The following is a 25,284-nucleotide window of genomic DNA, read 5'->3' on the forward strand; positions in this document are numbered from 1 at the left end:
TAGTTAACTGTATGAGAACGCTAATGAATCTTGGTGGCTGTACAGCTGGATAATGACAAACGTGGCACCAGGCTCTATTAGGGATCGATTCTGAAACACTCAACTTCTTCGTGCCTCTTGCTCTGGAGTTTGCAATTCAAGTTGCTGAAGCCATAGAAAGGATAATGGATTAATGTGGCAATTGCCACTTTCCTACTGCTGACATCTTGGAATTGTGTATTAATGAAGGGAAATTATTCTATTAAGTCACTCAATTACCACTGGGAGAAGTTGACAACCTGCAGTTTGAAGGAGGTTATAATACCAGTTCCAAAGAAAAGCCGGATAGCTGTGTCTTCTCAACAATCCTACTTCATTTACTTCTTTGAAATATTAATTTTCTCCCTAAAAACTGGAAGCCAAAGTCAGTTTTCCATTCCTTTGCCTTCTCTAGCCATCAATGTTTAACAACCTAACAGACTGTTACTGTAGTATCTTGCCTCCTACCTTTAGCTCATCCTTGCTCTGAAAGTTGTCCAGTAAATGTTGGAAATGTGTGTCTGACATCTGACGGAGCAGGGACAAGAGGCAGGACACATATTCCCCCTGCCAAACAATGGGAACAGACACACTTAGCACAGACAATTGCAAGAATTATTTCCCCAAAGTCCACCCAGGTCAAGGGAAAAGGGGTGGGTTTGAAATGGCCCCAATGTCCATGGAAAGATGGTGAAAACTATCAAGCTTTAGTGGGAGCTAGATGGTACAGTGGATAGAGTGCTGGGCCTGAAGTCAGGAACCTCATTTTCCTGAGTTCAAATCTGGCCTCAAACACTTCCTAACTGTGTGACCGTGACTAGGCAAGTCACTTAACACTGTTCACCTCAGTTTCCTCATCTGTGAAATGAGCTGGAGAAGGAAATGGCAGACCACTCAACTATGTCTGCCAAGAAAACCCCAAATGGAGTCAGGAAGAATCGGACATGATTGAAACAAATGAACAACAAAACTAAGTTTTAAGGGAGCTTCATTTTCTGCTAAAGAAGTCTAAGTCTGGGGCAGCTAGGTGGTGCAGGGGATAGAGCACCAGCCCTGAAGTCAGGAGGATCTGAGTTCAAATCTTGTCTCAGACACTTAATACTTCCTGGCTGTGTGACCCCGAGCAAGTTGCTTAATCCCAATTACTTCAGGAAAAAAAAAGGAGTCTAGGTCTGCTCAAAACAGGACATTTACTGCAACATAAACAAGATTGGACAGTGTCCTCATATCATAGGATCATTTAAAAATATCAACCAATAATGAGGAAGCAAGGTGAGAGATTAATGATCTTCCTTGCAATTTTTCCTTTCAACAAGTTTTTCAGTTAACACTTTGCATGTATGGGCCTCTTCCCTTATTGCGAGAATTCTCATCCTGCCTCTGTGGAGCAAAATTCCCCACAGAAGACTCAGATCACAGAGGGCCTCTGTGGTTCCATGGGTTTTCTGAAGCTTAAAAGGCGAGGTAGCAATTGGAAAAAGAACTACACAGAATTCTAGAAAGTAGGGCCCAAAGACTGGAGATAAATAAGAAAGCACTGTGGAATGGAAGGCAGAGAATTTAGGGATAAAAATGAGAGTCCTTAACACTTCTTCAAGTCAGATAAGGCTCAAAGCAGCACTCAAAAGCCAAAATAATGGCAAGTCTGGGGTAGGACAGAGAATGAATAAAATAGCTAGAAAGATGTCTATCCTGAAAGACATGTGGGAAATAACTTCATTGTACATAATTGTGGTTTTTTTTTATTTAGTATTCTTAAGATCAAGGGAATCAGACTTCTACTCAGTATTCAGATTCAATAATATTTGCTAAAAAATTACAATTATTGTATATGTTTAAAATTGAAAAGAACAGTGGATAAAGAGTTGGACTCAAATCCAAAAAGTTCTGGGGTCAAGTCCCAATGGGGACATATACTTGTGGAGGTAATTTCCTCACTGGGAGTTTCTTCCAGCAGTGAAATCACAGAACTAGACCTATCTCAAATGAAGTCATATGTGTTAACAGGGCTCAGCATTTGAGTGCCTGCCATACACTAGGCACTCTATAAATCTTATTCCCTCCCATCTGATGGAGAAACACAAAGAATCACACATAAAAAGAACTTTAGTTCTTGTAATTAATAACTGCTGTCCAAGCTCCTTGCTTTGGCTCTTTGTGAATATGTTTATTTATAGGATTCCTCTAAAACAAGAGAACTCCCAAACAGAGGTCACTCAGGACACCAAGGGACCCTTTTATAGCAGGTGCCTACCAGTTACAAGCAGAGTGTCTTGTTGTGTGAGACTGATGTTGCTTCTCTTTCTGCCTCTTCCCATCCCCCAAACTCTCTTCTCTTTCCATGGAATGCTTAGAGTTTAGCCTTTTTCCCACAGAGGATTTAACTCAAGAGATTAATTTTAATCCCCATCTGCCAAATGGAAGACTTTTTTTTAAAAAAAGGGATTGCCAGCAATATCAGTTTTTCCTGCTCGAAGCATCAGGAATAAAATGTCCACTTGGAGCTCAGCAGTGCCAGGTCTTTCCTCCCTTCTGTTTCTCTTCTCCTCCTGAAATCCTTGTTTCTCCTGTTTCTGCACTAAATCATATCTGCATGGCTACTATTTTCTAATAATTGTATATTTTCATCTCATCATATTTTTTGCCTAAATCTCTGATGCTCGAAGTTTAGTGACTGACAGAACAGGCAGAGGCTATAAGCTTCCCAACAAAAGCAAATTACAATTGAGCATCATTTTATCTTGCACATGACATTCACTTCCGCTAAGTTAGTATTCCATGATGACATCCAATAACAGATTAGGGAGAGATTTTCTTTCTCCTCCTCTCAGCATAGCACCTGGGAATCTTTCCCAACTGTCTCCACACCTTGGAAAATGACTGACTCCAGAGGTCAATGCCAGAAAGCATCAGGAAATTCAAGAGCGCTTTCCCTACAGCCAATCCATTTTTGTTTCTCTTCTAGAGAGGCGCGAATCTGGACTTGTGACTGATTTCCGGAAGGAAGAAATGCCCCGTGACTCAAGAAGGAAAGGAGTCATGCTCTCATCAGTCATGCGGGAGAGATGGCGTGGGATGGAGGCGGTGGTGAGAGGGGTTGGTGAAGGGAATAAAGGTTAGAAAAGCAGGCAAAAGAACCTGATTGTTAGTTACTAACAGTGATTTCGGCTGTGCACTGCGGGCACCGCTGCCCCCTTACCGCCTCCTGAGACTGCGATTTACTCATGATAGTGAGCAGAGTCTGTAAGAGCACATCCAAGAGGCTCTCCACCATCATTTCAACCTCCTCCACTACATCTGCTTCCTGGAGCAAGCAGCAAGAAAGCAAACTGTTAGCATGTAGGAGACGGGAAAAGCCCCGTCGGCAGCACTTACGAAGGTAGTCATGTTAGGCACTGTCTTCCTGCTAGGATGTTCCACACCTGCACTGCAGCTGGGTTAGAGTTAATGGCCAGTACACCTGGAAAGTCTAGGAGATAAGGGGAGAACCCCCTTCGATGTTTAGCAGAGCATTCACACTGAAGACCATCTCAGGGCAGCCTCGTCTTCACTCATCAAACAAGGCAGAGGTAGACAGTTATCAGAGTGGGAAAACAAAAGTCTGATTTTAATCTCTACATCGGTTTCCCTGAAAGAAAAGCTATGAAGGACTTTTCATACTGAATAAAGCAAAATTCAAATGATCAGATCAGCCTCTCCCCAGCGAAACAATGATTGTTAAGTATAGAACAGTGGCAGATTTATCACTAACAAGCATTGAGGTGTTTGGGTCCCTTTCAGGTCTTTTATCTCCTTCTAAGTTTTCTCCTTGGGAGATCCCAACCATTTTCAGTTCTCTGTCTGCACTTACAAACCTCAGTTTGGTAATTAAAGTCCCTCGCCATCCAATCTACCTTCAGGCTCATTTCACATTACTTCCTTCCACTTAACTCTAAAGTGCAGGCTTTTTACTCTTTCTTACGTGGCTCTCTATCACCTATCTCTCTGCTTTGTTCTAAGAATGCATTTCCTTCTCAACTATGCAGCTTCGAATCCTAGTTTCCTTCAAGAGTGAGGTCAAACACCACTTTCTACATGAAACCTGTCCTGATTCCCCTGCCTGGCTCACATTCTGTCCCATACTCAAATCAGTCTATCTACATTTTATCTACATGTGGGTTGTTTTCCCTAGTTACCTGAATCTACAGAGTTTCCCTTTTGGCTTTGAATAGCCAGCAGCTAGGTGCTTAATAAATGTTTACTTGTTTTACTAATTGCTATGAGTTGGTCACATCTTTACTTTTCTATCTCCCTTCTTTGTGTGCCATTATCCATATCTGAGTCTTTTATTTCTACAAATTCTATCCGTGTAGATGTTATCATCAATTCAAATTGACTTTGGAAAGATGAAATAGCCTTCCTTCTCAAGTGCCCACTAGTCATTTTCCCATTTTACAATACACTGAGATTGGAATCATCTTTGGTTCTTCTCCAACTCTCTCATATTTAATCCTATTGCTAATACTTTAAAATTTTTATACAAAGAGTCTTGTTACCTCTTGGCTAGATCTCCTTGTCCCTTAGAATTTTTCTACCACTGTTCTATTACATCATCTTACTAGACTATAGGCTTCATAAGAGCAAAGACTATTTCTTAACTAAACTTTCTCTTTCCTTCAGAGTGCACCATTATGCTCTCTATATTACTTAATAACTATTGAATAAATTCTTGGCTATCAATTTGATCATCTCATTCTAAAAACTCCCTTTAGCAGTCATAAGTGACCTATGGCACATTTTTTTTCTTTTCTTCATAATTCTTCTTCTTCCTCTTTTCTTGTTCTTGTTCTCTTCTTCCTCCTCCTCTTTTCTTCCTCTCCTCCTCCTCCTTCTGTCCTCCTCCTCCTCTTCCTTCCCTCTTCCTCCTCCTCCTCCTATCTCCTCTTCTTCTCTCCCTTCTCATATTTCTCTTCCTTCTATAACTCTTCCTCCTCCTCCACTTATTTCTTCTTCTCCACATCTTCTTCCTCCCTGTTTACCATTAAAGGGTTTGCTGACTCCTGCCCTAGAATTCCCCTTATCACCTGTCAAGTAACATTCATGCTACCTCAACTGAGTCTGAAGTCCCTCCTTATCACACACAGTTCATTTCTCTGAATCACCTTTGCCTTCATTTACTCTCAATGGCTCAAAATCTGTACATTTCCTTCAAATCCTTTTTGTTTCCTCATTCTACTTCTGCCTCAACATTTTATCTACAGCTCATTCATGGGACCAATGGGTACAATGGGTACAATATATCACAGTTTCCATTCAGAGAACTTTCATTTAAAGTGCGATCCTTCCATCAAACTTCCATTGGTTTAATAACATAATATAATTACCTATAACTGTGGTAGTATTATACATAATCTCCTGCTTTAGGTTTTGAAAAAAAAAGAAAGGAAGGAAAAAGAAAGGAGAGACAGAGAAAGGTGGAAAGAAAGGAATAAATGTTATAATGAAAGCATCATTCTTAAGGATAGTTAGTTGTATAGTTCGTCTTATTTTCTTACATCCCCAGTGAGCCAAGTTTGAATCTTTTTCAATTCTCAGCTTGCCTTGTACATTGTGGGTAATCAGTAGTTATTAAATCACTATGTCTCTGCTTCTCTCAGACCTCTGGGCTATCTTACAGAACCAAAGAAAGATACTTTCTTACAGGAAAGATTTAAGCAACTTGGCCCAATCTCACTGAAGCCATTTTGAGGGAATCCCTAGGAACTTACCAGAAATCCATAATTAATGTCTTTCAGGAAATACATAGAGAATATCAACATGAGACTTTCAGGTCTCATAGATAACTGATATAGAGCTGGCAGAGGGAATTTAGAAAGTGCTAATCTAATACAGATTTGTAGAAATGGAGTTTTTTTTTAAAGGAAAGAACACATTGTTAAAAATGCCAGAAGGTGTGTGTATGTATGTACACACCCGTTAACACAGAATTCATTTACTCGAAGATTGTCTCATTGCTAAGAGAAGCTCCCCTGAATGAATAATGCACAGAGCAGTTCTTCTTGGTCTGTGTCTGCTCATGGTAAAAACAGATTAGAGCTAGACCAGTGGAAAAGGGAGCCCATTACCAACGAACTGGTCTTGATGATGGAGAAAATGCTGCTGAGGATCCCAGAGCAGATCAGCAGCTCCTTTTGTTGCCTTAGGTGTAAGTGAATATGATGAAGAACCACAGGAAGAAGGATGCGTCTGGATTCTGCAAGAAAAGAAGCAGAGAATCCTAAGGTGACCTTTGGAAGAGGGCTGGCCATTTGTGTTAGCCTTGCTTGCTCAACCAAACAGACTTAAATGGCTGCAGAAACAAGTCACTTGTCTCTATAGCTTCCAAACAGAGCTGGGACTGGGTAATTAGTAAGGTTATTTACTTTTTTTTTTTTTCTAGAAGAGTCTGAAAGCTAAGCAGACACTTTTGAACATCTCATTTCCTCTGGCGAGCCAATTTCTGTTTTTCCAACAGAAATGATCGACAAACCACCCCACTTCCCTCTCATTTCAAACATCGCCTGTAATGAGTGACATGTGGTACAGGGTGAGTCAGGGGAAGAGCTTCTGAATGAAATTATTTCAATGACAAACCCCTAAATTAATAGCACATCTCATAGTGAAAAGTCCATTTAAATAGCACATCTGGCCTTAACTACATTGACTGGATGTGGAGATTTGATGCGAATTACCATTTGTTCATATCAATCCAGTTCTGAGTGGCCCTGCATACATATCCGCTTATACCCTTTCTCTATTACAGCTGCTAAGCACACAGCGGTTTCACCTCAATCTGTTATTGCTCTGTTTCAATAGCAATAGACAAAATGAGGGCACATCCTTTGATAATCAGAACAATCTAATTGCCAAATTTTGTTCTCCTGCATGAATTTAGATGACTGTCTTTTTTCTCTTTCTCCTAATATCACTTTAAATCTCATTTCTTCAGGGTATGAAACAGCACATAGAGCCTTGGCTAGATTCAAGAAACTTGCTTTCTCTACCTCAGAGGTTTCTAACCTAGAGTCCACAGCTCCCTAAGGGGTCCAAGAATAGATTTCAGTGTGTCTGTGAACTTGGATGAGAAAAAAATGCATCTTTATTAATCTATAATTAAAATTTATAATTTCCTTTAATTGTGAATGTGACAAATCATTGTTCTGAGAAGGGTCTGATAAACTTCATTTAGACTGCTAAAGGTTTCCATGACATAAAAGGGATTAATTATAAAGAAGCCTTGCTCTCTAGATCAGCTCTGCCTCTAACTCACTGCTGACATCTGGAAACCTTATTTTTTTCCATCTATAAAATGTTGATAACACTATATTCTGTTCCTAGTACCCATTCAGTGATGGGAGGATGAAATAGGATTAGAGAGACAAAAACACTTCAGAAATAATAATACTATCCCTATGAAAATAGTACCAGCCTCAAACTTCCAAGGAAAGCTAGCTCTATATAGGAAGATAAGTATAGAATATTGTATTTCTAGTATAATTAGGAGGAAGTGTGGGGGGGTCTGGCACATGTGCAGAGTTGAGCTGGTGCAGACTTGAGGAAAGGAGGCTGATGAGGTCTGTGCATGCACCAGCTTTATTATTATGATAAGAAAAATTTTTTTACTGTGAAGGTTACTCTGATAACAATTACTTGAAGTATCCCATAAGTTGTTCATGTTTTTTTTTTTTTTTTTTTACCAGAGAAGGAAAACAGGCGGCTATCTACTGTGCGGGCAATAGACTGAAGTTTCACCACGTCCATGGACTGGCCAATGTGCACCGTACTGGGCATACTCCCCAGAGTCCCTCTCACAAATTCTGCCACCTCCTGCACGGTGAACATCTGCAACAGCTCATCAAAGATAGCGGGGAAAGAGTTCAGCAGAGCAGCCTGCAAAAGGAAATCAAAGTTGCTGTTATTGGTAGTCAGGCTGGACATGCTGCCACCTGGTTTGCAGAGATGACTGTCTATGGTGGCAAGGTTTGGATTGACAGGCTCACTTTATCTTCCCCACTGGTTCTGAAAGAGTGCAGCCTACAGCATACAGGAACTACTACTGAGTTCTTCTGTCAGTTAGATGGTGTGACTTTTTTTAAAAGTTTATTTATTTTTAATACACATTGCTTTATGAATTATGTTGGAGGAAAAAATCAGAGCAAATGGGAAAAACTATGGGAGAGAGAAAAAGAAACAGAAAAAAGAAGTGCACACAGGACTGTTGATTTACAGTCTCCTTAGTTCTTTATCTGGTTGCAGATGACATTTTCTGTCCAAAGTCTATTGGGATTCCTTTGGATCACTGAACTATTGAGAAGAACCAAGCCTTTCATAGCTGATCAATGCACATTTTGCTATTACTGTGTACAATGTAGTCCTAATTCTGCTTGTTTCAATCAGCATCAGCTTGGGCAAATCTTTTCACGTCTTTCTAAAATTAACTTGTTCATCATTTTTTATAGAACAATAATATTCCATTACCTTCATGTACCACAACTTATCCAGCCATTCCCCAACTGATGGGCATCCATTCCTTTTCCAATTCTTTGCTAAGATGATGTAACTTTTAATATGAAGTAGAAACAGTGGTCACAGGAGGACAGCAAGACCTCACCTTTGTGTGGCTCACTGAGTGATTTCTTTTTTTATTACAAAGATGGGAAAAAGTCCTAGGATTTTTGTAACTATTTTTACACAGCACCCATATAAGAAAATATTCCCTTTGTTTGGAAGGCAATCTCTTGAGTTCCAAGGTTTTGCTCCTGAATAGATTTAGAGATGCGTAAGCCTTCCAAGGAAGTGGCTGGTGTCAGAAAGCAGACCTGAAGCCGCTCTGTATGTCACAGCTCAGGAGTCTGCTAGCCCCAGGCCGACCATAGTCAACTTGAAAGCTTCTTACTTCTCCAGGAGGAATGAACTTATTTTCAATTATGCAAATAGAAGACTCTGCAAATTATCTCCTTCACAAGGAATTACCACTACTCTCAAGGGTAAATCCAAAATGGCCAGAAGTTTGGAGTTTTTCAGGCATGAAACTCTCTAAAGAGGATTGTGTTAAAAGCAAATATTGAAATTTCAGAGTTGAATAGAATCATCTAGCCAAAATCTTCATTTTAACAAATAGAGAAGGCAAGGCTCACAGAGTTCAACTTCATGATGTAAAAGAGTATTTTAGTAGAATAGGAAGGTACAAGTTTTCTCCTTCTCAGCCAGGGAACCCTCCACTATACTGAGCAGCCTTTTGATGGCATGGCACAGTGATTTTGGGGACTCACATGGGAATATTTCCCCAATAATGTCAGGGAAAGTGGAGAGAATTCTTACCACCTTCAAAGCCTAGTCAGACCAACTTGCAAATTCCCTATACTTTTTTGGGAATGATTACGGTCATGATGCCAGAGATCTGTCCACATGGTAAAAAAGTGGCCATTTGTGTTAGTCCCTTTCTTCCTCCCTCAAGCTTAAGATCTGAACCCCAAATTCAGAGTAGCTCTTACCCTTAAGGTCTGAGATTACCAAAGCAACTAGAAAGAGGAGGAACACCAGTTCTATAAAGGACAAAGGGGAAAGACTTATGGGATCATCAGGAAGTTTGATTATAGGCTCTCGCATCTAATAAGTGACATTTACTCTGCAGCGAGGCAATGCTGGCTGGCAAACTATTTGTATGTGCACATTTGACCTAGAGATTTCCGAGGTTTCTGTTGGGTATTATAAGACAGCCCTTGTTCACAAGGGCCATTAGGTACCATATGTCTTGGCTTTCTCTCTTCCCTCTTGAGCACAGGGTCCTGTGACAGCAAGGGGCAACTTCTTATTATGACTGGACCTAGGTCCAAATTATACCACTGAAAGTTTTCAGACACAGGAAAAAAAGAGGAGGCAAAGAATTCATTGGTATTCCCAAGAGGTCATCACACTCAAGTTTTTGTCCCTGGAAGTATGATCTCTGCTGTGCCTTGTTCACAGGGATGAGAGAGAGAAAATTATATTGTTGACTCTCCTGTGCTACATATGCTTAAGTCATCTAACAGATAAATCAAAGACATAAAGGAAGCTAAGGAAAATTTCAGCCCCAGCAAAACATTATAAGAGTGGAGGTGATAAAGCTGTCCTGAATCTCTGCTTATTATCTTGACAGAGCCAGGATGTGAGACAAGGGCATCCCTGAAATTTTCAGAATTAAATTTGCTTTTGCCAATTTCCTGTATGTTCCCAAAGCTTATTCTCTGGATAAGAGGAAAAACAGTTGCCTTGGATCTATATGGAATGTTGGAATAGCAGGAGCAGATGGGCTGGGGGAGGGGAAAAGGTCACTCAATTCACCCATCTTGAAAGATATGTAGGGGAGCTCTAACTTACAGAATTAAATGATGACCTTGAGATAGCCCTGCTGTTTTGTGAGGTACAAGTGCCAGCTTTGTTCACCTGTCCTCTGAGGCGGAGAAGCCTGGGTGGCAATTGGAGGCAAGGGTAACAGAGTGGCAAGTAGAAAACACAATGTAGACTTTTCAGATAGTAAATATGACAGTTTGCACATGTAGAGCTAACTGAGCTAAGGTGATGAGGAAAGCTATTAGATTTCTTTTTGGGAGGAATGGAAACTAATTGAACATTTTTTCCAGCAGGCTTGCTTCAATGATATATTCCTATTGTTAAACGAATCCCTTTTTTTTTCTCTGACAGAAATGATACAGCAACACAAAAAAGAAAGCCTGAGTGGACTCAGGGAGAAAAGGTCTGTAGAATGTCTAAGGCTTTCCAGTTATCTCTTGCTAGAACTAAGATGAGCTGATGTAAGTTCATTAACTTACCCTGTGATTACTAAGATGATTCAAATATCCAATATATTCAGAAAGACTTTTCTGAATGGTAGTTTGGTAGTTGTATGTTAAGTCTTAAGAGTCTTAAGAGGGAGAAAAGTTGTATTTATTTTTAAAAAAATTTGAACTTGTCATTTCTTTGGTATCAGGAAGTTCCATTTAGAAAACTCTCACTGCAGAAGGGCAATTATTCTGAAACTTGTGTTAGAAAGATCCTGTGGGTCTTGGGAGATTAAATGACCTAGCCACTACATATGAGAAGAAAGATTTGAACCCAGCTCTCTTTGGTTTTGAGGCTGGATCTCTAACGACAATGTCATACTTCTCTTCATCCATTCTTCTCTAGAGGTCTATTCAGCTGGGAACCAATGTATACTATATTGCATAATCAATCAGAAAGTTCTGTAGGTTACTGTAGGTTGAGCAACGTGAACACAAAAGAAACTCTCCATTATGATTGAAAATCTGGTTCCACAGCTACACTGTAACTAACCTGTGTGAAAAGGAGTGTTTCAGAGCTTCGGCTATCCAAGCTCAGGACAAATCGGATGGATTGGAAAAGTTCTTGGATACTGGATCGGAATTGTTCCTCTTCCATTCCACAAGTAGCTCTGGAGTAAAGTATTCGAGACTGGACAATGAACTTGAAAAGGTATTCCAAAGCCTTAGGGAAGCAAGAAGAGAGTGAAAATGAAAGCTATAAAGAGAGAAGGAAAGGAACTAGGTAGTAAAATGGAAGAGTTAGTAAATTAAAATTTGGTGCAATGTAAAATTATAATGAGCAGAATTGTATTTTCTTTTAGAATGTGTTTTCCCAAAGACAACTCTCAAAATGGTGATAAAGTTGATTGCCTCTTTCTTATAGGTGAGCTTATCATATGGCTTTAAAACTATTTTCTTGGGTACTAATATTATGGAACCATGGACTAATATTGGAACTATATAGATAGAAGGAAAAGGCAGAAATTTGGGCCATGTAAAAATTAAATTTCTGCTAATTTCTTTTAATGGGTTTGGGAATAAGCAGCACCAATAAAAATAATGGTAATACTTCTTAGAATTTATATAGTATTTTTATTTCAAGGAATAAAGGCATCATCTTCTCTTCATAAGAGTAGCCTAGGGCCTGGCAATGGTATTTCTATTTTACACTCATGGGCACAAAAATATGGTGAAATGACTTGTTCAAGGATGTTTCACAGCAGGCTGAGCCCACATTCCAGATCTTTCATTCCTCAGTCCAGCTGTTTTTCCACAAATAGTTCATAAACGACATGAAAGATAAAGGCATCTAATTTGTTTCTGGAGCTAAGCTGGAGTTTGTGATCTCTCATAATGTCCACAAGCAAAAAGAGCTTTTTGCAAAACAGGCTAAAGATGGAACAACAGGTTTGCTTATCCAAAAAAGGCAGATTTCCTAAGATAATTGAGACTCTTGGCAGCGATGAAGTTAAAGAGACATCAGGAAGAAACTCATCCAAGAAAGTAAGGTTGGAACAGTTGATTGAAATATATAGAAGAAAACTCTATTCTCAAGCTTCTCTATATATGACCTATCTATCTGTCAATGGGCTAGCAAAAGAAAATTCAGTATTCTGCTGCTCATACAGAGCTCTCTTGGCATTGGGGACTCTATCAGGGAGAAAATTGCCTTCTATTCTTTTTGGATCAGGAGATTATTAAATTAGTATAATTTATTCTTTGCTACATGTGCTAGAAGCAATCTTTTAACTATTGGCCAGTAAAGGCCTAGTCAAGTTTGTTATTTTCTAACACTGAAGAACTGAAATGAAATAAATATAAACAAAGTACAACAAATTGTATCTCCGTATAAATGAATTATAATTTTAAAGAAAAATATAAAACCAGTAGAATCTCCATAATTAATACTAATGGGCAAAAAAGTACTTTGAAGTATAGGATTGTGGAATTATTGACATTTGTTACTCACTTAATTAGTATGATGAAAAAGAAAAATATGAAAACCCCTGAAAATTTTAGCATAATATTAATTTGTTGTTTTCAAATACTTTTGATAATTTTTCATCTTTAATTTTTTTTATAAGTTTAAATTTCAGCATTCTGTCATCTCTTTAAAATCTGAATATCCTTATATGGTCTGCATTCCATAAGGATAAGTGAGTCATGCAAATATCAGGCCAACCACCTTCCAAATGTGTTCAATTTTCAAAAATAGGCTATAAAGAGTATTAAGCTATGAAAGCAAAATCTAGATCATGTCCAGCTTATGAACTGGAAAAGAATGCTTTTTTTGTGTATCAGGAAAAATGTACATTTTCCTGATACAAAGCAAGTGGTATAATGTTAACTGACATATAGGTAAGTTCCCCTCTTTAACATGTTACTTTACAATTAATTTTACCACTGATTGTTAAACCACTTGTGAGAATCAATCTTGGTGAATAGAAACAAGAATATTAAAGACAACATTTGCTAAGGGAAATAATGGGATGAGATCCATATTCTTAGATAATAATATTCTTTGCTTTTCTCCTGGAAGGAGAATTAAAATAATAGGATAAATATGATAATTTCTGAATATCATTAGGAGAACCAATTAGACCTGATGAGGTAACCCCATTATTCAGACACAAGCATGCTACCTACCCTCATGGCTTCTTGAATATGGTCCTGTCGAACAAGTTCTGCTGAGCGGTCCATGTACCACTTTAAACAACGGATCAGTTCTCTGTGGAAGATACACATGAATGAACATCCTCCTTTAATGTTGCATTGGCAAAGCTTGAAAACTTGGGGCTGGCAGCCTTTGATTTAGGGTCATGTACTAAAGAAGACTGTCCTATGCCTGCAGTGAATGTTAGAGGCAAGAGGTAGATTTATGATAGTGATGTATAAATGTGTGATAGGAAGGATTAGGAAAATATTCTGCTGTAGAATTAGTAAGTAAGTTTTAAATCAGTAAATTGTCAATAAGTCAACTTCAGGGATGAAGATGAAAAGCTTCTCTGATCTTAAGAAATAATACAGTATTGGTAGAATTTCAAGTCTACAGCATGGCCAGATAGTTTGGGGATGGAATACTTTTCCCTTCATTCCCAACCTCACAGCATATGAAATAGTTTCCTATTTTACCTCTTCATAAAGACAGGCAGCATCATTTATTTGTTTATTTATGATGCAGTTGGCTATTAATTTGGCCCACAATATGCCATGCTTTTCCCACAGTGAGAAGGACTTTTTCTTTGTCCCTCTCATATTGGGGTGGGAAATTAGTGGGCTATGGGATACTGGAAGAGAGCCATTTTGGACATATTGTTCTTATGAGCAGGTATTCTCACCAGACCGTGGTGGTTCTTCTGGAAACATTTTCTCATGGCAAAGACCTATGACTAGCCAATAATGTTCATGAACTCTTCTGGTTCTTGGAGATAGAACTAAGTCTAGATTTCAAATGCTTTCTCTTTAAGAAATCAAGCTACTTTAAGAAATATTTATTTTAGAAAGTAAGATAGAGCAATTTCACGAAGCTTTGGTATTAAATATCATCTGATCTTTGATAACCACTAAACTGGGATTTTGATCCTTTCTATCCAAAAGACAAAAGGTCAGACAAAAAAAGCAGAAAGATGGTTGTCAAATGGGGCTTACTTGTATGCCAATGCTCCAGCAAAGTGCTTCTGGATGTATGTGTCCATCACAGGCCGAAAATGGAAATACTTGCTGTCCCGGAGCAGATTAATGATGAACACCTGAAGGAGATTACAGAAGAGCATCATGACTCATTAAGAGAATTAAACAAAACTCCTTGAAGGTGATGGGAGTGGACATTCTTGATTTATTTAAGGAACAATGAAACATTAATATTTTATCTACTTGTACTCATCAATATTTTATTCCAGTTCTCTATCTCTTCAAGGGCTATGGGTCTCTATCTTTAGACCTTAAACACCACTCTCTTCATCAAAGTAATACAGCAGAATGGAGAACTTGTTGACAATATCTTCTGACATGCCTTGGGCTGACTACTTACCAGGGACTGAAAGACCAAAAGACCATATTTTTCAGTATTATCATCCAAAATCACAAATAGTGTGTCCAAGATGTCTTGCAGAAACTGAAAGAGTACCAAGAAACAAAGGGAATTGGTTTCAAGCATCCTACTTCATTTAACTCCTTACAAAGAAAAGGAAGAATCCAGTACTTTAGCTGGGCAAATTCCCACAAGCAACCAGAACTAGTATTTTAAAAAATAACCACAAATAGTGCTGAGAGATAACTTAAGTTACAGAGATCTTTAGAGTATATGAAGACACTGCATAAAAATTTCTTGAGTTCTATCAAGATTCCCCCTTTTTGAATGAGTGCTAGATTCATTGATTATAAATGATTTATGGTTAATTAAGAAAAGGAAAAGACCTAAAGATATAGGAAACACATATGTAAATAATTTGGAAATGAAACAATGAATTTTTATTAGCTCTAGATCTGCTTGAAATCTTGATGGTATTGTGTGTGGCTCACATATTCTCACAACAAATTATATTAAAGCACAGAGTTTGATTGTAAGTAAAAAAATAATTCATTCTCATACAAAAAGGTTCAACTTTATGATGTAAGACATAGTATTTTGGTAATTAAAATGTATGTTGTAGCTTGACTATATAATAGCAGCTGCTTATATTATGTACTACTCTAAGGAGACTATGCATATTTACAGCAAGAGCCTTTTTAGTAAAAAAAAAATTATGGTTCACAGAGAGGAGGACGTTGTTAGGAAAAAAGAGCTTTAGGTGAAGAAAGGAGATCTGGCTGGCTGGTTTCTTTTGATCTAGAGCACTTATGGTTCCAAGACAGAAAAAACCCTCAACAACAAAGAAGGCAGAATATAAGAATCTAGAGGTACTATATTCCTATAAAAAAGAACAAAATAAGATGAAATGAAGCTAACATTCTACTGATCAAAATCTAATCTTAGAATGGCAGTAGGTTCCAGTAGGTTTAACATGAATTAATGATGCCAAACTGAAATCTACTGGAAAGATGTACCTCTTTTAATGGTGGAAAATACACACTCCCTATTGCAGGCTTCTTTTTGTGAATATTCCTTCTGTTTTATTGGTTAAAGATATATTTTCTTGTAATGAAAAATATGCCCAGAGTATATGGGAATTTATCTTAATGGCAGAAGTCCAAAATGATTCTAAAAGAACTTTTTTTTTTGATTCTGTAAGAATTAAAAAAAATTATACCCATCTGGTCACTTGGTGGAAATGAAATTCAAAATGAGTTTCCAGCGAGCACTAGAGTAGAAAACAGGTTTTTCAAAGTCTTTGATTTTGACTCAAAGATTTAGAATAAAAGCTTGAATTCAATCCTATTCATGCAAGTGCAAGAAGATGCATCTCACCTTCTTGTGTTGATTTTTATTTTTAATTAATGTATTTAATATTTTCCCCTATTTACATTTAAAACAAATTTTCCCATTTGTTTTTAAAACTTTTGAGTTTCAACTTGTCTCCCTTAACTCCACCCCAATTAAGAAACCACATGTGAAGTTATGCAAAACCTTTTGATAAAAGTTATGTTGTGAAAGAAAACATAGATTTTCCACTCTAATGAAAAAACACTCAAGAAAAATAAAGTTGAGAGAGAGAGAGAGAATATCCTTCAATCTGTATTTAGACACAATTAGTTCCTTCTTATACTGTTGCTTCTTGTATTAAAAAAGCATGTTGAAAGTGACCTCCCTAGGCCAATTTGGTGCCTTGAATGTAAAAGGCTCCCTGGTTAGACAGAGAGAAGCAGTGGGACAGAATACAAAGGGTTTGAAATTCAAGGATTTTGATCTGATCTATCTAGAATTCCTTCTTAGATACTTATGAAATCTTGAATAAATCTTTATTCTTTATGAAAAGAGTGGGACCTTTGGATCTCTACAAACCCTTCTAGTACTAAGCATATAAACTTAGTAACTGTTTCTTAAGGCAAACTGACATTATGTCTGAAGACAGACAGGGATGAATAAGATCTTTTAGAATGCATTTCAGATTCCAAATCCCATATTTAACTTCTGAATCTCAGAAGTATTTCAATTAAAAAAGTATTTTCATTAAAATTCATTGTCTAGGGTCATATTCTTAGGAAGGATGGTTCATCTCAGTTTCAGTGAGTGATAGAGGCATTTCTGGAGCCAAAAAAGGACAAGTCCTTATTCAAGATTATACATGATTTCTGAAAAGAACTTTAAACTGGAAGAGTAGCTTGTTATCATGTTCCCAGTTTCCTCTGGATCAGAAGATGAGAATTATGGCTAAGGCTTCAATTTCAAAGTGATCCGTGAAAAATGGCTATCTTCACAGGGAAATCATGGCAGCTCTTTGAATCCAAGGTTGGGGAGGGGAAGGGAGAGCCAGAAGGAAAGAAGAGTAAGGACTACCTGAACAAGCGATGGCTAAGTTAGTTATTTAATTAGCTTTTGTTGAGAATAAGAAAAAAATGGTTAGACATCTAGTTCTTTGGAGAGGGAGTCTACAGAGCAAGAAGAGACAGTGGTTAGTGGTTAGTCAGGAGAAAGGTAAAACAAATCCAAGGCAGCCTCTTAACACAGAATACTTGTTTTCCACTGGCCACAGTAGTTTTTTTTACCAGCATTTATTTTGTCTTTTGAGAAGAAAATATTCAAGACTTCTAGAAAACACAGATAATAATTCAGAAGTTGATTTTAAAAGGCAGAAAAATTATTAAGGAGAAATGCACATTAAAAAGAAAGAGCAAATTTGACTAAAAAGCAATCAGCTCTCTCCCCTTTACCTAATATTGCACTCTGGTATAATGGCAATACTGATAGAGGTTTAAAGAAAGTTTTGATGATGATCATTAGAGAGAAAGGCAAAAAGATATGTTTCCTAGACTTCAATGTTCAAATAGCATGTGCACAATCTCTAAAGTAACATCAAAGTTAAGGCATTGAGGTAAGTTTGCATGAATACCTTAACGATTTCTTCCCCACTGACATGCCGGAGGCGCCCCAGAATGTCCATGATTCTGTCTGGATAAGCCTTCCACTTCAGCAAAGCAAGGAGATCGACTATAAATCAAAATAACATGCCAAAATATTTATAGCAGTACTTTCTGTGTACTGGAATTAAAAACAAAGTTGTTGTGCACCTACTGGTAAATGGCTAAAGGAGTTGTGTGGTTTATGAGTGGAATGTGGTATAACAAAAGATGACCTACAACAGAAGGACAGAAAGAGACTTATGAACTGATGTAAAGTGAAATAATCCAAACCAGGAAAACATTATATACAATAACTAAAATTATGTAAATGAGTATGTGTAACAAGCACAGACAATGGAAACTGAATGTTATAAAATTATAAAGGGATATGATGAGAAATGTATGTGACATAAAAACAAAAGATATCAATAAAATATATTTAAAATAATAAAAGTGCCTTAAATGTTGGAGTTAGGGTTTAAATCTTGTTCAAATTCCAATTCTATTGTACTGTTCACTACATCATACCCTACAAGTAACAATCAGAAAAGCCAACTGAAAGGCTAGTGCCTACTACTCTATGTGGTTTGGAGCCTAATTTCACTTTCTCCAACAGGATGAACATAAGACTTCAGTAGGCAGTGAAATTCCTTCAACCCTTTGCAGTGCCTGAGAAGACATCCTGAGTACTGAGTGCATGCAAATAATTCAGTCAATTTGGAATTCTACTTAATTCAATGTGTACTTATTAAACACTGGATCTACTCTGCAGATAAAAAATGAGAAAAACTCTAAATGTCATAAAGATCCTTTCCCTCCTATTTTGCACATCCCTAGTGAAACCAAGTCAGGAAATAAATGTAGAGGACAAATCTGACCCTGTTGAAAACCCCAAGTTGGATTGCCAAGAACTTCATGGGGTTGGTTAGTTACCCCCAGGTTCATTACCATACCATTTTGAGTGAGTTTGGTGGAAGAGAGCTGCGTGGAGATAGAGAATGTTTCTTTCATGCTGCGCTGGAAGATGAGGCTGGAAGGAATGTTGGGACAGCCGTTGTAATCTTCTTTGCAGCATGGGAGGCCCAGGTAGAGTGCATGGTTATTAAATGTACTATTCTCATCACACTGCAGTTACAGAAAAAAGACAAGACATGTCAACTGATTAGTTCCTCATATTCAGGTCTTATTAGCAAAATCCAGTTATCCAGAAAATTTAGCTCTTGATGCTCCTCATTCTCTTTAAGCCTGATTAGCTTTATGTGTCCCAGAAAGGATGGTTTCTTATTCAACCTCTTCCAAGCCCATTAGAACTTCTAAGAACTCTTGTGCAAAACACACATCTGGTCACAAAGATTACCATTGTTTTTTGTAGAGGGCCACAGATAGTGGGGGAACTCTGGGTGAGGTATTAAGACCCTTCAGCCCAGAGGGAACCTGCTGACAATATCTTTTTCGGCTCCCCATCTCCCCTAAAGGCTCTCGGCCTTCCTGAGAAATCAGGGAGCAGTGACAACCTGGGTGGAGATTGAGGCAGAGTGATATCAAGTGGCAAACAATATACAATAGCAAGTAGTTTAAGTGGTCCCACGTGCACAGTGTTGTTTTTGTTACATTATAAAAAGGGGAAAGCCCTTGAAATAAATGAACTCCATTTTTTCCACCATCCTTGGGAGTCCCATCTCATATTTTAATCACCCCAACTTGGGGGGCTCTAGAAAGCAGGACTCAATATTTTAATCATCCCAACTTGGGGGCTCTAGAAAGCAGGACATAACAGTTTTTTCCAGTAAAGAGACTACTAGGGGTAACCTTAGGCTGTTCATTGTATTTTCAGAAGTTGTATTGCCAAGAACTATAGTTGGGCATATAGTGGGCATAGTGTCCACACTAGGGAGCAAATTCTGCTATGGACACTAGAGACAGAGAACAAATGATCTACCATGACAATTTGTGGAAAGGAAAGTTAATAGCATATGGATAATACAATTTCATTCTTCTGGCTGAAACATTGTTCTGAATATATCTGGACTCTCTTCTGCTTTGTGTGAATGTGTGTTTTTTTTTAAACACATCACAAAGCACTTCAAGTAGAAATGGTGTCAAGAAAGTAGTTAACAATGCTGCCCTTGGTTTGGGGTAGAAAGAAGGCACTGGTGGGTCTGAGGTCTCATACCTTATAGACATAGAGCTCATGGATATCATCTGATAGGGTGGTTCCATCATCTCTCATCAGAGGAGTGAATGCAAAGCCAAATAGTTTCTTCTCTCCTTTGTCTTTTGCTATAATAAGAGTCAAGAGAGGTACTGGTTATTTTTTCCTTTGTTTTGCCTTTCAAATAGAGACCCCTATAGAGCCCCCTCTTGCACTATGACAGCCCCTATCCTTTATTTGTTTTTCAAGAATTTCATGGGTTCAGGTATGAAAGTACTCAGGCAATCCTTCACTTAAGCCTCTAGGTGCCTAATCTTTCTAGACCCAAACTCCTACTTTTAATAAAACAGGACTCTGAAGGATAAGTTAAACAACCACCATAAGAAAAAAAATACCCTGAGGAGAAGTGAGTTTCTTAAAGAAAATGAAGCTGGGGATTGTCTACTTCAACAGAAGGGCCTCTATCTGACATCCTAGCCGTGGACCATTACTTCTGAAATCTGGAGGAACAATTTCCGACAATATTGTATCCCTTGAGTTTGGTTTCTTGTAAACCTTTCCCCCTGTGCTTCAAGACAGTTATGTACTCATGGAAAAGGGAACCATCACTAGTACTCTATGGGGAAGCCATTAAGAAATTTTACTCACTAGAACAATGTCTGAATTCAAAGCGCAGGTGGGAGCCCCGGAACCTATCTATAGGGATGGGTAATTTGATGATTTCCCCCCAGCGAGGGCTGTTACTATGGTAGAGGACAAAGGAGTGGTAAGAAGACCTGCTGGGCTCTCCTGAGCCAAGGCTGATGCAGTCCTAGAATAAAAAAACACATAAAACCAACATCAAAAGAAAGGCTGCTTGAAGGACAAAGTAAGAAGTTATATGCTATGGAAAATGCCATCCACATCCAGAGATATAACTAGGGGGATGGAATGCAGATAGAAGCATGCTGTTTTCACCTTTTTAGTTTTTTCTTTCTCATGGTTTTCCCATTTTGTTCTGTTTTTTTTCACAACAGGACTAATGTGAAAATGATATTTAATGTTATTGTACATGTATAATCTATATTACTGTCTTGGGGAAGAGAGAGGAAAAAATTTGGAACTCAAAATCTTACATGTAATAGGAAAAATACTATTAGAAATGATTATTTAAAAAGTTATATCTTAGACACATAGCTGAGTCCTCATATTTTTGAGGAGCACTTCATCTGGAAATGACCCTTGTTCTTCCATTTAATTCCTACTCCTAAGGTCATCCTACATCCCAAGGGCCAAAAAAAGAGAGAGAAACTTCAATTCCCTAGAATCTGACATTCTTAGTAGCAAGTTTTGTAGTTGATGCTAAACCTTTATGCTCACACACTAATAGGATGGTGATTTCTCAGGATGTTAATCTGGGACTGAAGTGACCTAAGTATAGCTGCCTCTCTGACTGAAAGAAAATGAGAATACTTGAACCATTAATGTAAACTGCTCATTCTAGTTCAGAAAAGAAAACCTCAAACCATATAGGCTAGTGGGACAAAAAGAAATCAACAGCATGGGAGATTTCATCAGATTAGAAAAAGTCAATTAACAAAAAAAGAGCATCTTTTCCCACTGTTGCACAATGTCCCCAAATAAACCCACTGCTTTGAGTTGTCTCACAGTGTAAGGAAACCAAACTCGAACTGAATGTTTCTCTTCTATGGTTGCCTCCTCCTCAGATGAATGACCTAAGGGTGTTCAAGGAGATAGCAAATTTCTTCATGAGGAGGCACTTAAATAAAGTTCTATTATGGAAACAATGAGTTTAAACTCATGATAGCTCCTTATAGCCACAACGGTGTACTAATAAACACCTGAACTATCAGTAGAGCAACAATAATACTACCTACACTCGATTGAAGACAAAATCCAATTCACTGAAGTCTCTTAAGGAAAAGAGAGCTGAGGGAAGCTTAATGGTTATCAAAGGGAAAAGAGGGGATTGGATGAGGGGAATAAGGAGTTGTTCTTTTTATTCACATGAAGTATTACAAGAAATAATGGGTTCAAATTGCATGAGGGAAGATGTATAACTATTCAGAAGAATTTCTGTAAGGGCTGTGAGAGAATAAACTGGGTTACCAAGGAAGATTATGGAGTTTCCTTTAGAAATTAAACATTATAACAAACAAACAAATATATATAGGCAGGTGATTACCTATCTGGGATGGTTGAGGCAGGGATATGAAGAAGTGAACTGACAGGTCCTATAGTTAATTCCATAGGGCATCCATGTCTTTGAATGTTATGTCATTGGCCACACATACAAGGCTCAAGCATGCTGTTAGTTGTTTTCCTTACCTTTAAAATTTCTCCATCTGCATAGAGCACATACATGGTCACTTCGATATTCTTTTGCACACTCTTCCCCCCCCTCTCGAAATCTCCCTTTTCCAGGGTTAGGTAGAGGTCATTTCGGATATCACCTGTGGTGAAAGAAAGGCAAGCTTCTCACAAGGAGCAGAAGTCATGGTAACTCATGATGATGACAGAGATCAGGCCTCCCTGTGTTGTTCCTCTGAGACATGTGCCGGCACCCAGTGCATTCCAAGCCAGGGGTCAATAACCATGGACATTCCAATATCAATGAAGCAGAATTTAGGGTGGTTAGTCATGTTTTCTTTAAGTGTTAATTCATTCACTACACTGTGACTTGGGGGTAAGAGAACATTCTCCTGGCCTGAAGGTGAATAATCAGTCTAATAGACCCTCCAGTAGAACAGCCTAAAATGACTATCCTACTTAAGCTTCAAACTGGAGGAGATTTTGGAAAGAGTGGGTAATGCATGTGCCAATCATCCCTTCCCCACTAACTTTTCCTTTCCCTCACTCTGCAAACCTTAATTCGGAGCTTCTCTTGCTCTTTGGAAAGGCTGCTCGCAGTTCAAACCTTTCTTTCTCTTGAGCAAGAATACTAAGCCTCCTTCCTGCTGGATTCTTGGCTCAGAAGCTGGTTCCATGCAGGTGTGTCAGGCAGAGGGCACTGGGCACGACTGCCAATTTTTCATCACCTTGTTTGCGAGTGTTCTTGGAGCAGATGATTATATCCAGAAACACAGATGCTAGGTCAATGGAGGCAACATTCTGTCAATCCCTTGTGGGATCAGCTTCTCTAACCTCCAGCCCACTTTACCAGTCTTTACTTGGGTGTAAGAGACTCAGTTTTAAAATTCAAAATAGCCCAAATAATATGCTTGTCCTTGGGGGGATGCTGATGTAAGGGAAAGCAGTGGCAGAATACCTGCTGATTATACATGTAAATACATACAAAATGTTCATATTTAGGCTGTCCTAGCTTCTAAATTTAACACTTATCAGAGTTTCTTCCACACATTCTAAAAGAGGGCTCATGACTTTCAGGAAAAATAGGCAAGGCAAGAAAAAAAATATCTTCAAAGAAAGAAAAAGGCAAATAATAAGGGGTAAGGCAAAATGGAAGGTGAATTAGCAGCTGAGGAAACCCAGTAATGAAGTAATGGAATGTTCTGATAGCAAAGGTGGAACCAATTCAGGCTGTCAAATTTTAATACCTCCCCTCCTCCATGTTCATACTTGGAAAATCAGATATCTGAAATCTGTTTATTGACTACAATTACAATGACATAAACAGTGTTTATTTTCTGGCACTTTGAGAACTTTCTGGGTTGGTCATAATTTCCAGACTCCTCTTATATTTTACATTAAAAACTTTAATGTTCCTGCCCCTTTTTTGCATTGACCACATCTAAAGATTGATGGACTAATAAGAACCGACCCAATGTGTTACCTGTTTTTAAGAACAAAACTGCTCTGAGGGCTGAATATGCAGGACAATCTTATCTTTTCAGAAATGGCTTCATTTCTTGGGGGGGAGCATCCATGTGAATTAGAATAATAGTGCTTCCTATTATTCAGATTATTCTCTGAATCTTTATGAAGTTGAGAGTTGCTGCTTTTCAAATTCACTATTAGAAAATATTAAAACTCAAAAACAGGAAAAAACCAGTCCTTGACAAACAGTTTACTTCTCAGAAACTAGCCATAATTTATACTTAAAGACTGATCATAATATGGATCTATAAACTGACCAAAATACATATTCATAAACTAACTAAAATTATATTCAGAAACATGTCAGAAACTGACCATAAAATATATTGATAGATCTAACCAGAATGCATACTCAGAATGTGCCGATGAGGCATATGCAGAAATGGAAAATAACACAGGTTTAGAAACTGACCATAAGGCATACTCAGAAAACGGATGGTAATGTATTTCCAGAAATCTCATAAGCATTTTCTTGAGCTTGTGAAAGCTAAAATGTCTCCAAGACTACAGTAATCAAATTCAGTTACCCAGAAACCTACAATAAAGGGAAAATTACAAATTTATTTCTAATCGGGTCACTGTTTCAAAATATAGGGTAAAAGAAGGAAGGAGCTTGTTAGGGAAGAAGCACATAAATTCAATTACCAGTTAAGGCAAAACACCTTTCACTTACTGGTTTAAGATCTTAAAAATTTAACAAGGTGTCAAAAATTCTCTAGAGGTATAATATTTATGTTCTTCAATGCATATGTCACTATGTGGCAGGTCAAATGGCCTAAATTGTAGATTATCCCTACTTCTTCATCTGCTTCTATTTATCTTGTCCCGCCTGACCTCTGCTCAACGACATCTTTGTTAGAGATTAAATGTGTTCGAATAAAGTGTTTAAAACCAAGGTCTCTGTGGAGCATCTTTAAAGTCAGGAGATGATAATGGCTCTCGCTGCAAGGGTCTAATGACACAGTAGGGGATACTCCCAATCATGTGATATGGAAACATCAAAAGACCTCCTTGCCCAAAATATCTCTCCTGTTGTCCTGCCATGTTCCTGAAATTACTATCATTAGAGTCAGGCATTTGGCTGTAGGTAAGACATTATTTTCAGACAATGGCATGGTTCTTGTTAAATGGAACAGGACTGACACAGAATGAGAACACTAACCCAGAAATGATTCTTTTCACAAATCACTTATGCCTGGGACAAAAGGCAGCTATGTGATGACAGGGACTAGGGAAGAACAACCTGAAATATGGAATGGGATGGGTAAGGGCAGGGCCTTGGATAGACATCAAGCAGGTACATATGCAGCAGGTCCTGAGAGCAAGCACAAAGGGGAAGAGGAAAATGATGTGAGAGGTATATGAGTGTGTGTATGGGGGTGGGGTGGAGGAGAAGGAACAGTGTAGATGGACTTCCCAGAATCTCAGTGAGCATCTAGCTATTCCCTTTCTCAGACA

At 38.2% G+C, this 25,284-nt stretch overlaps 1 protein-coding gene across 1 annotated transcript in view; it reads right to left on the bottom strand.

Moving 5' to 3' along the window:
• Nucleotides 1-25,284, bottom strand: part of DOCK3 (dedicator of cytokinesis 3) — a 513,257-nt gene that overhangs the window by 84,637 nt on the left and 403,336 nt on the right. Inside the window, exons 15-27 of the mRNA XM_051985737.1 lie at nucleotides 22,318-22,442; nucleotides 20,638-20,800; nucleotides 20,011-20,117; nucleotides 18,791-18,962; nucleotides 17,828-17,925; nucleotides 14,869-14,952; nucleotides 14,487-14,587; nucleotides 13,485-13,566; nucleotides 11,350-11,520; nucleotides 7,734-7,926; nucleotides 6,123-6,250; nucleotides 3,176-3,322; nucleotides 487-585 (exon numbers count right to left, since the gene is read on the bottom strand). Of these exons, the coding sequence (XP_051841697.1) occupies nucleotides 487-585; nucleotides 3,176-3,322; nucleotides 6,123-6,250; nucleotides 7,734-7,926; nucleotides 11,350-11,520; nucleotides 13,485-13,566; nucleotides 14,487-14,587; nucleotides 14,869-14,952; nucleotides 17,828-17,925; nucleotides 18,791-18,962; nucleotides 20,011-20,117; nucleotides 20,638-20,800; nucleotides 22,318-22,442 (1,670 nt within the window). The remainder of the gene's footprint in view (nucleotides 1-486; nucleotides 586-3,175; nucleotides 3,323-6,122; nucleotides 6,251-7,733; nucleotides 7,927-11,349; nucleotides 11,521-13,484; nucleotides 13,567-14,486; nucleotides 14,588-14,868; nucleotides 14,953-17,827; nucleotides 17,926-18,790; nucleotides 18,963-20,010; nucleotides 20,118-20,637; nucleotides 20,801-22,317; nucleotides 22,443-25,284) is intronic.

This window comes from Antechinus flavipes, chromosome 1 (assembly GCF_016432865.1).
Source record: "Antechinus flavipes isolate AdamAnt ecotype Samford, QLD, Australia chromosome 1, AdamAnt_v2, whole genome shotgun sequence".
NCBI lineage: Eukaryota > Metazoa > Chordata > Mammalia > Dasyuromorphia > Dasyuridae > Antechinus > Antechinus flavipes.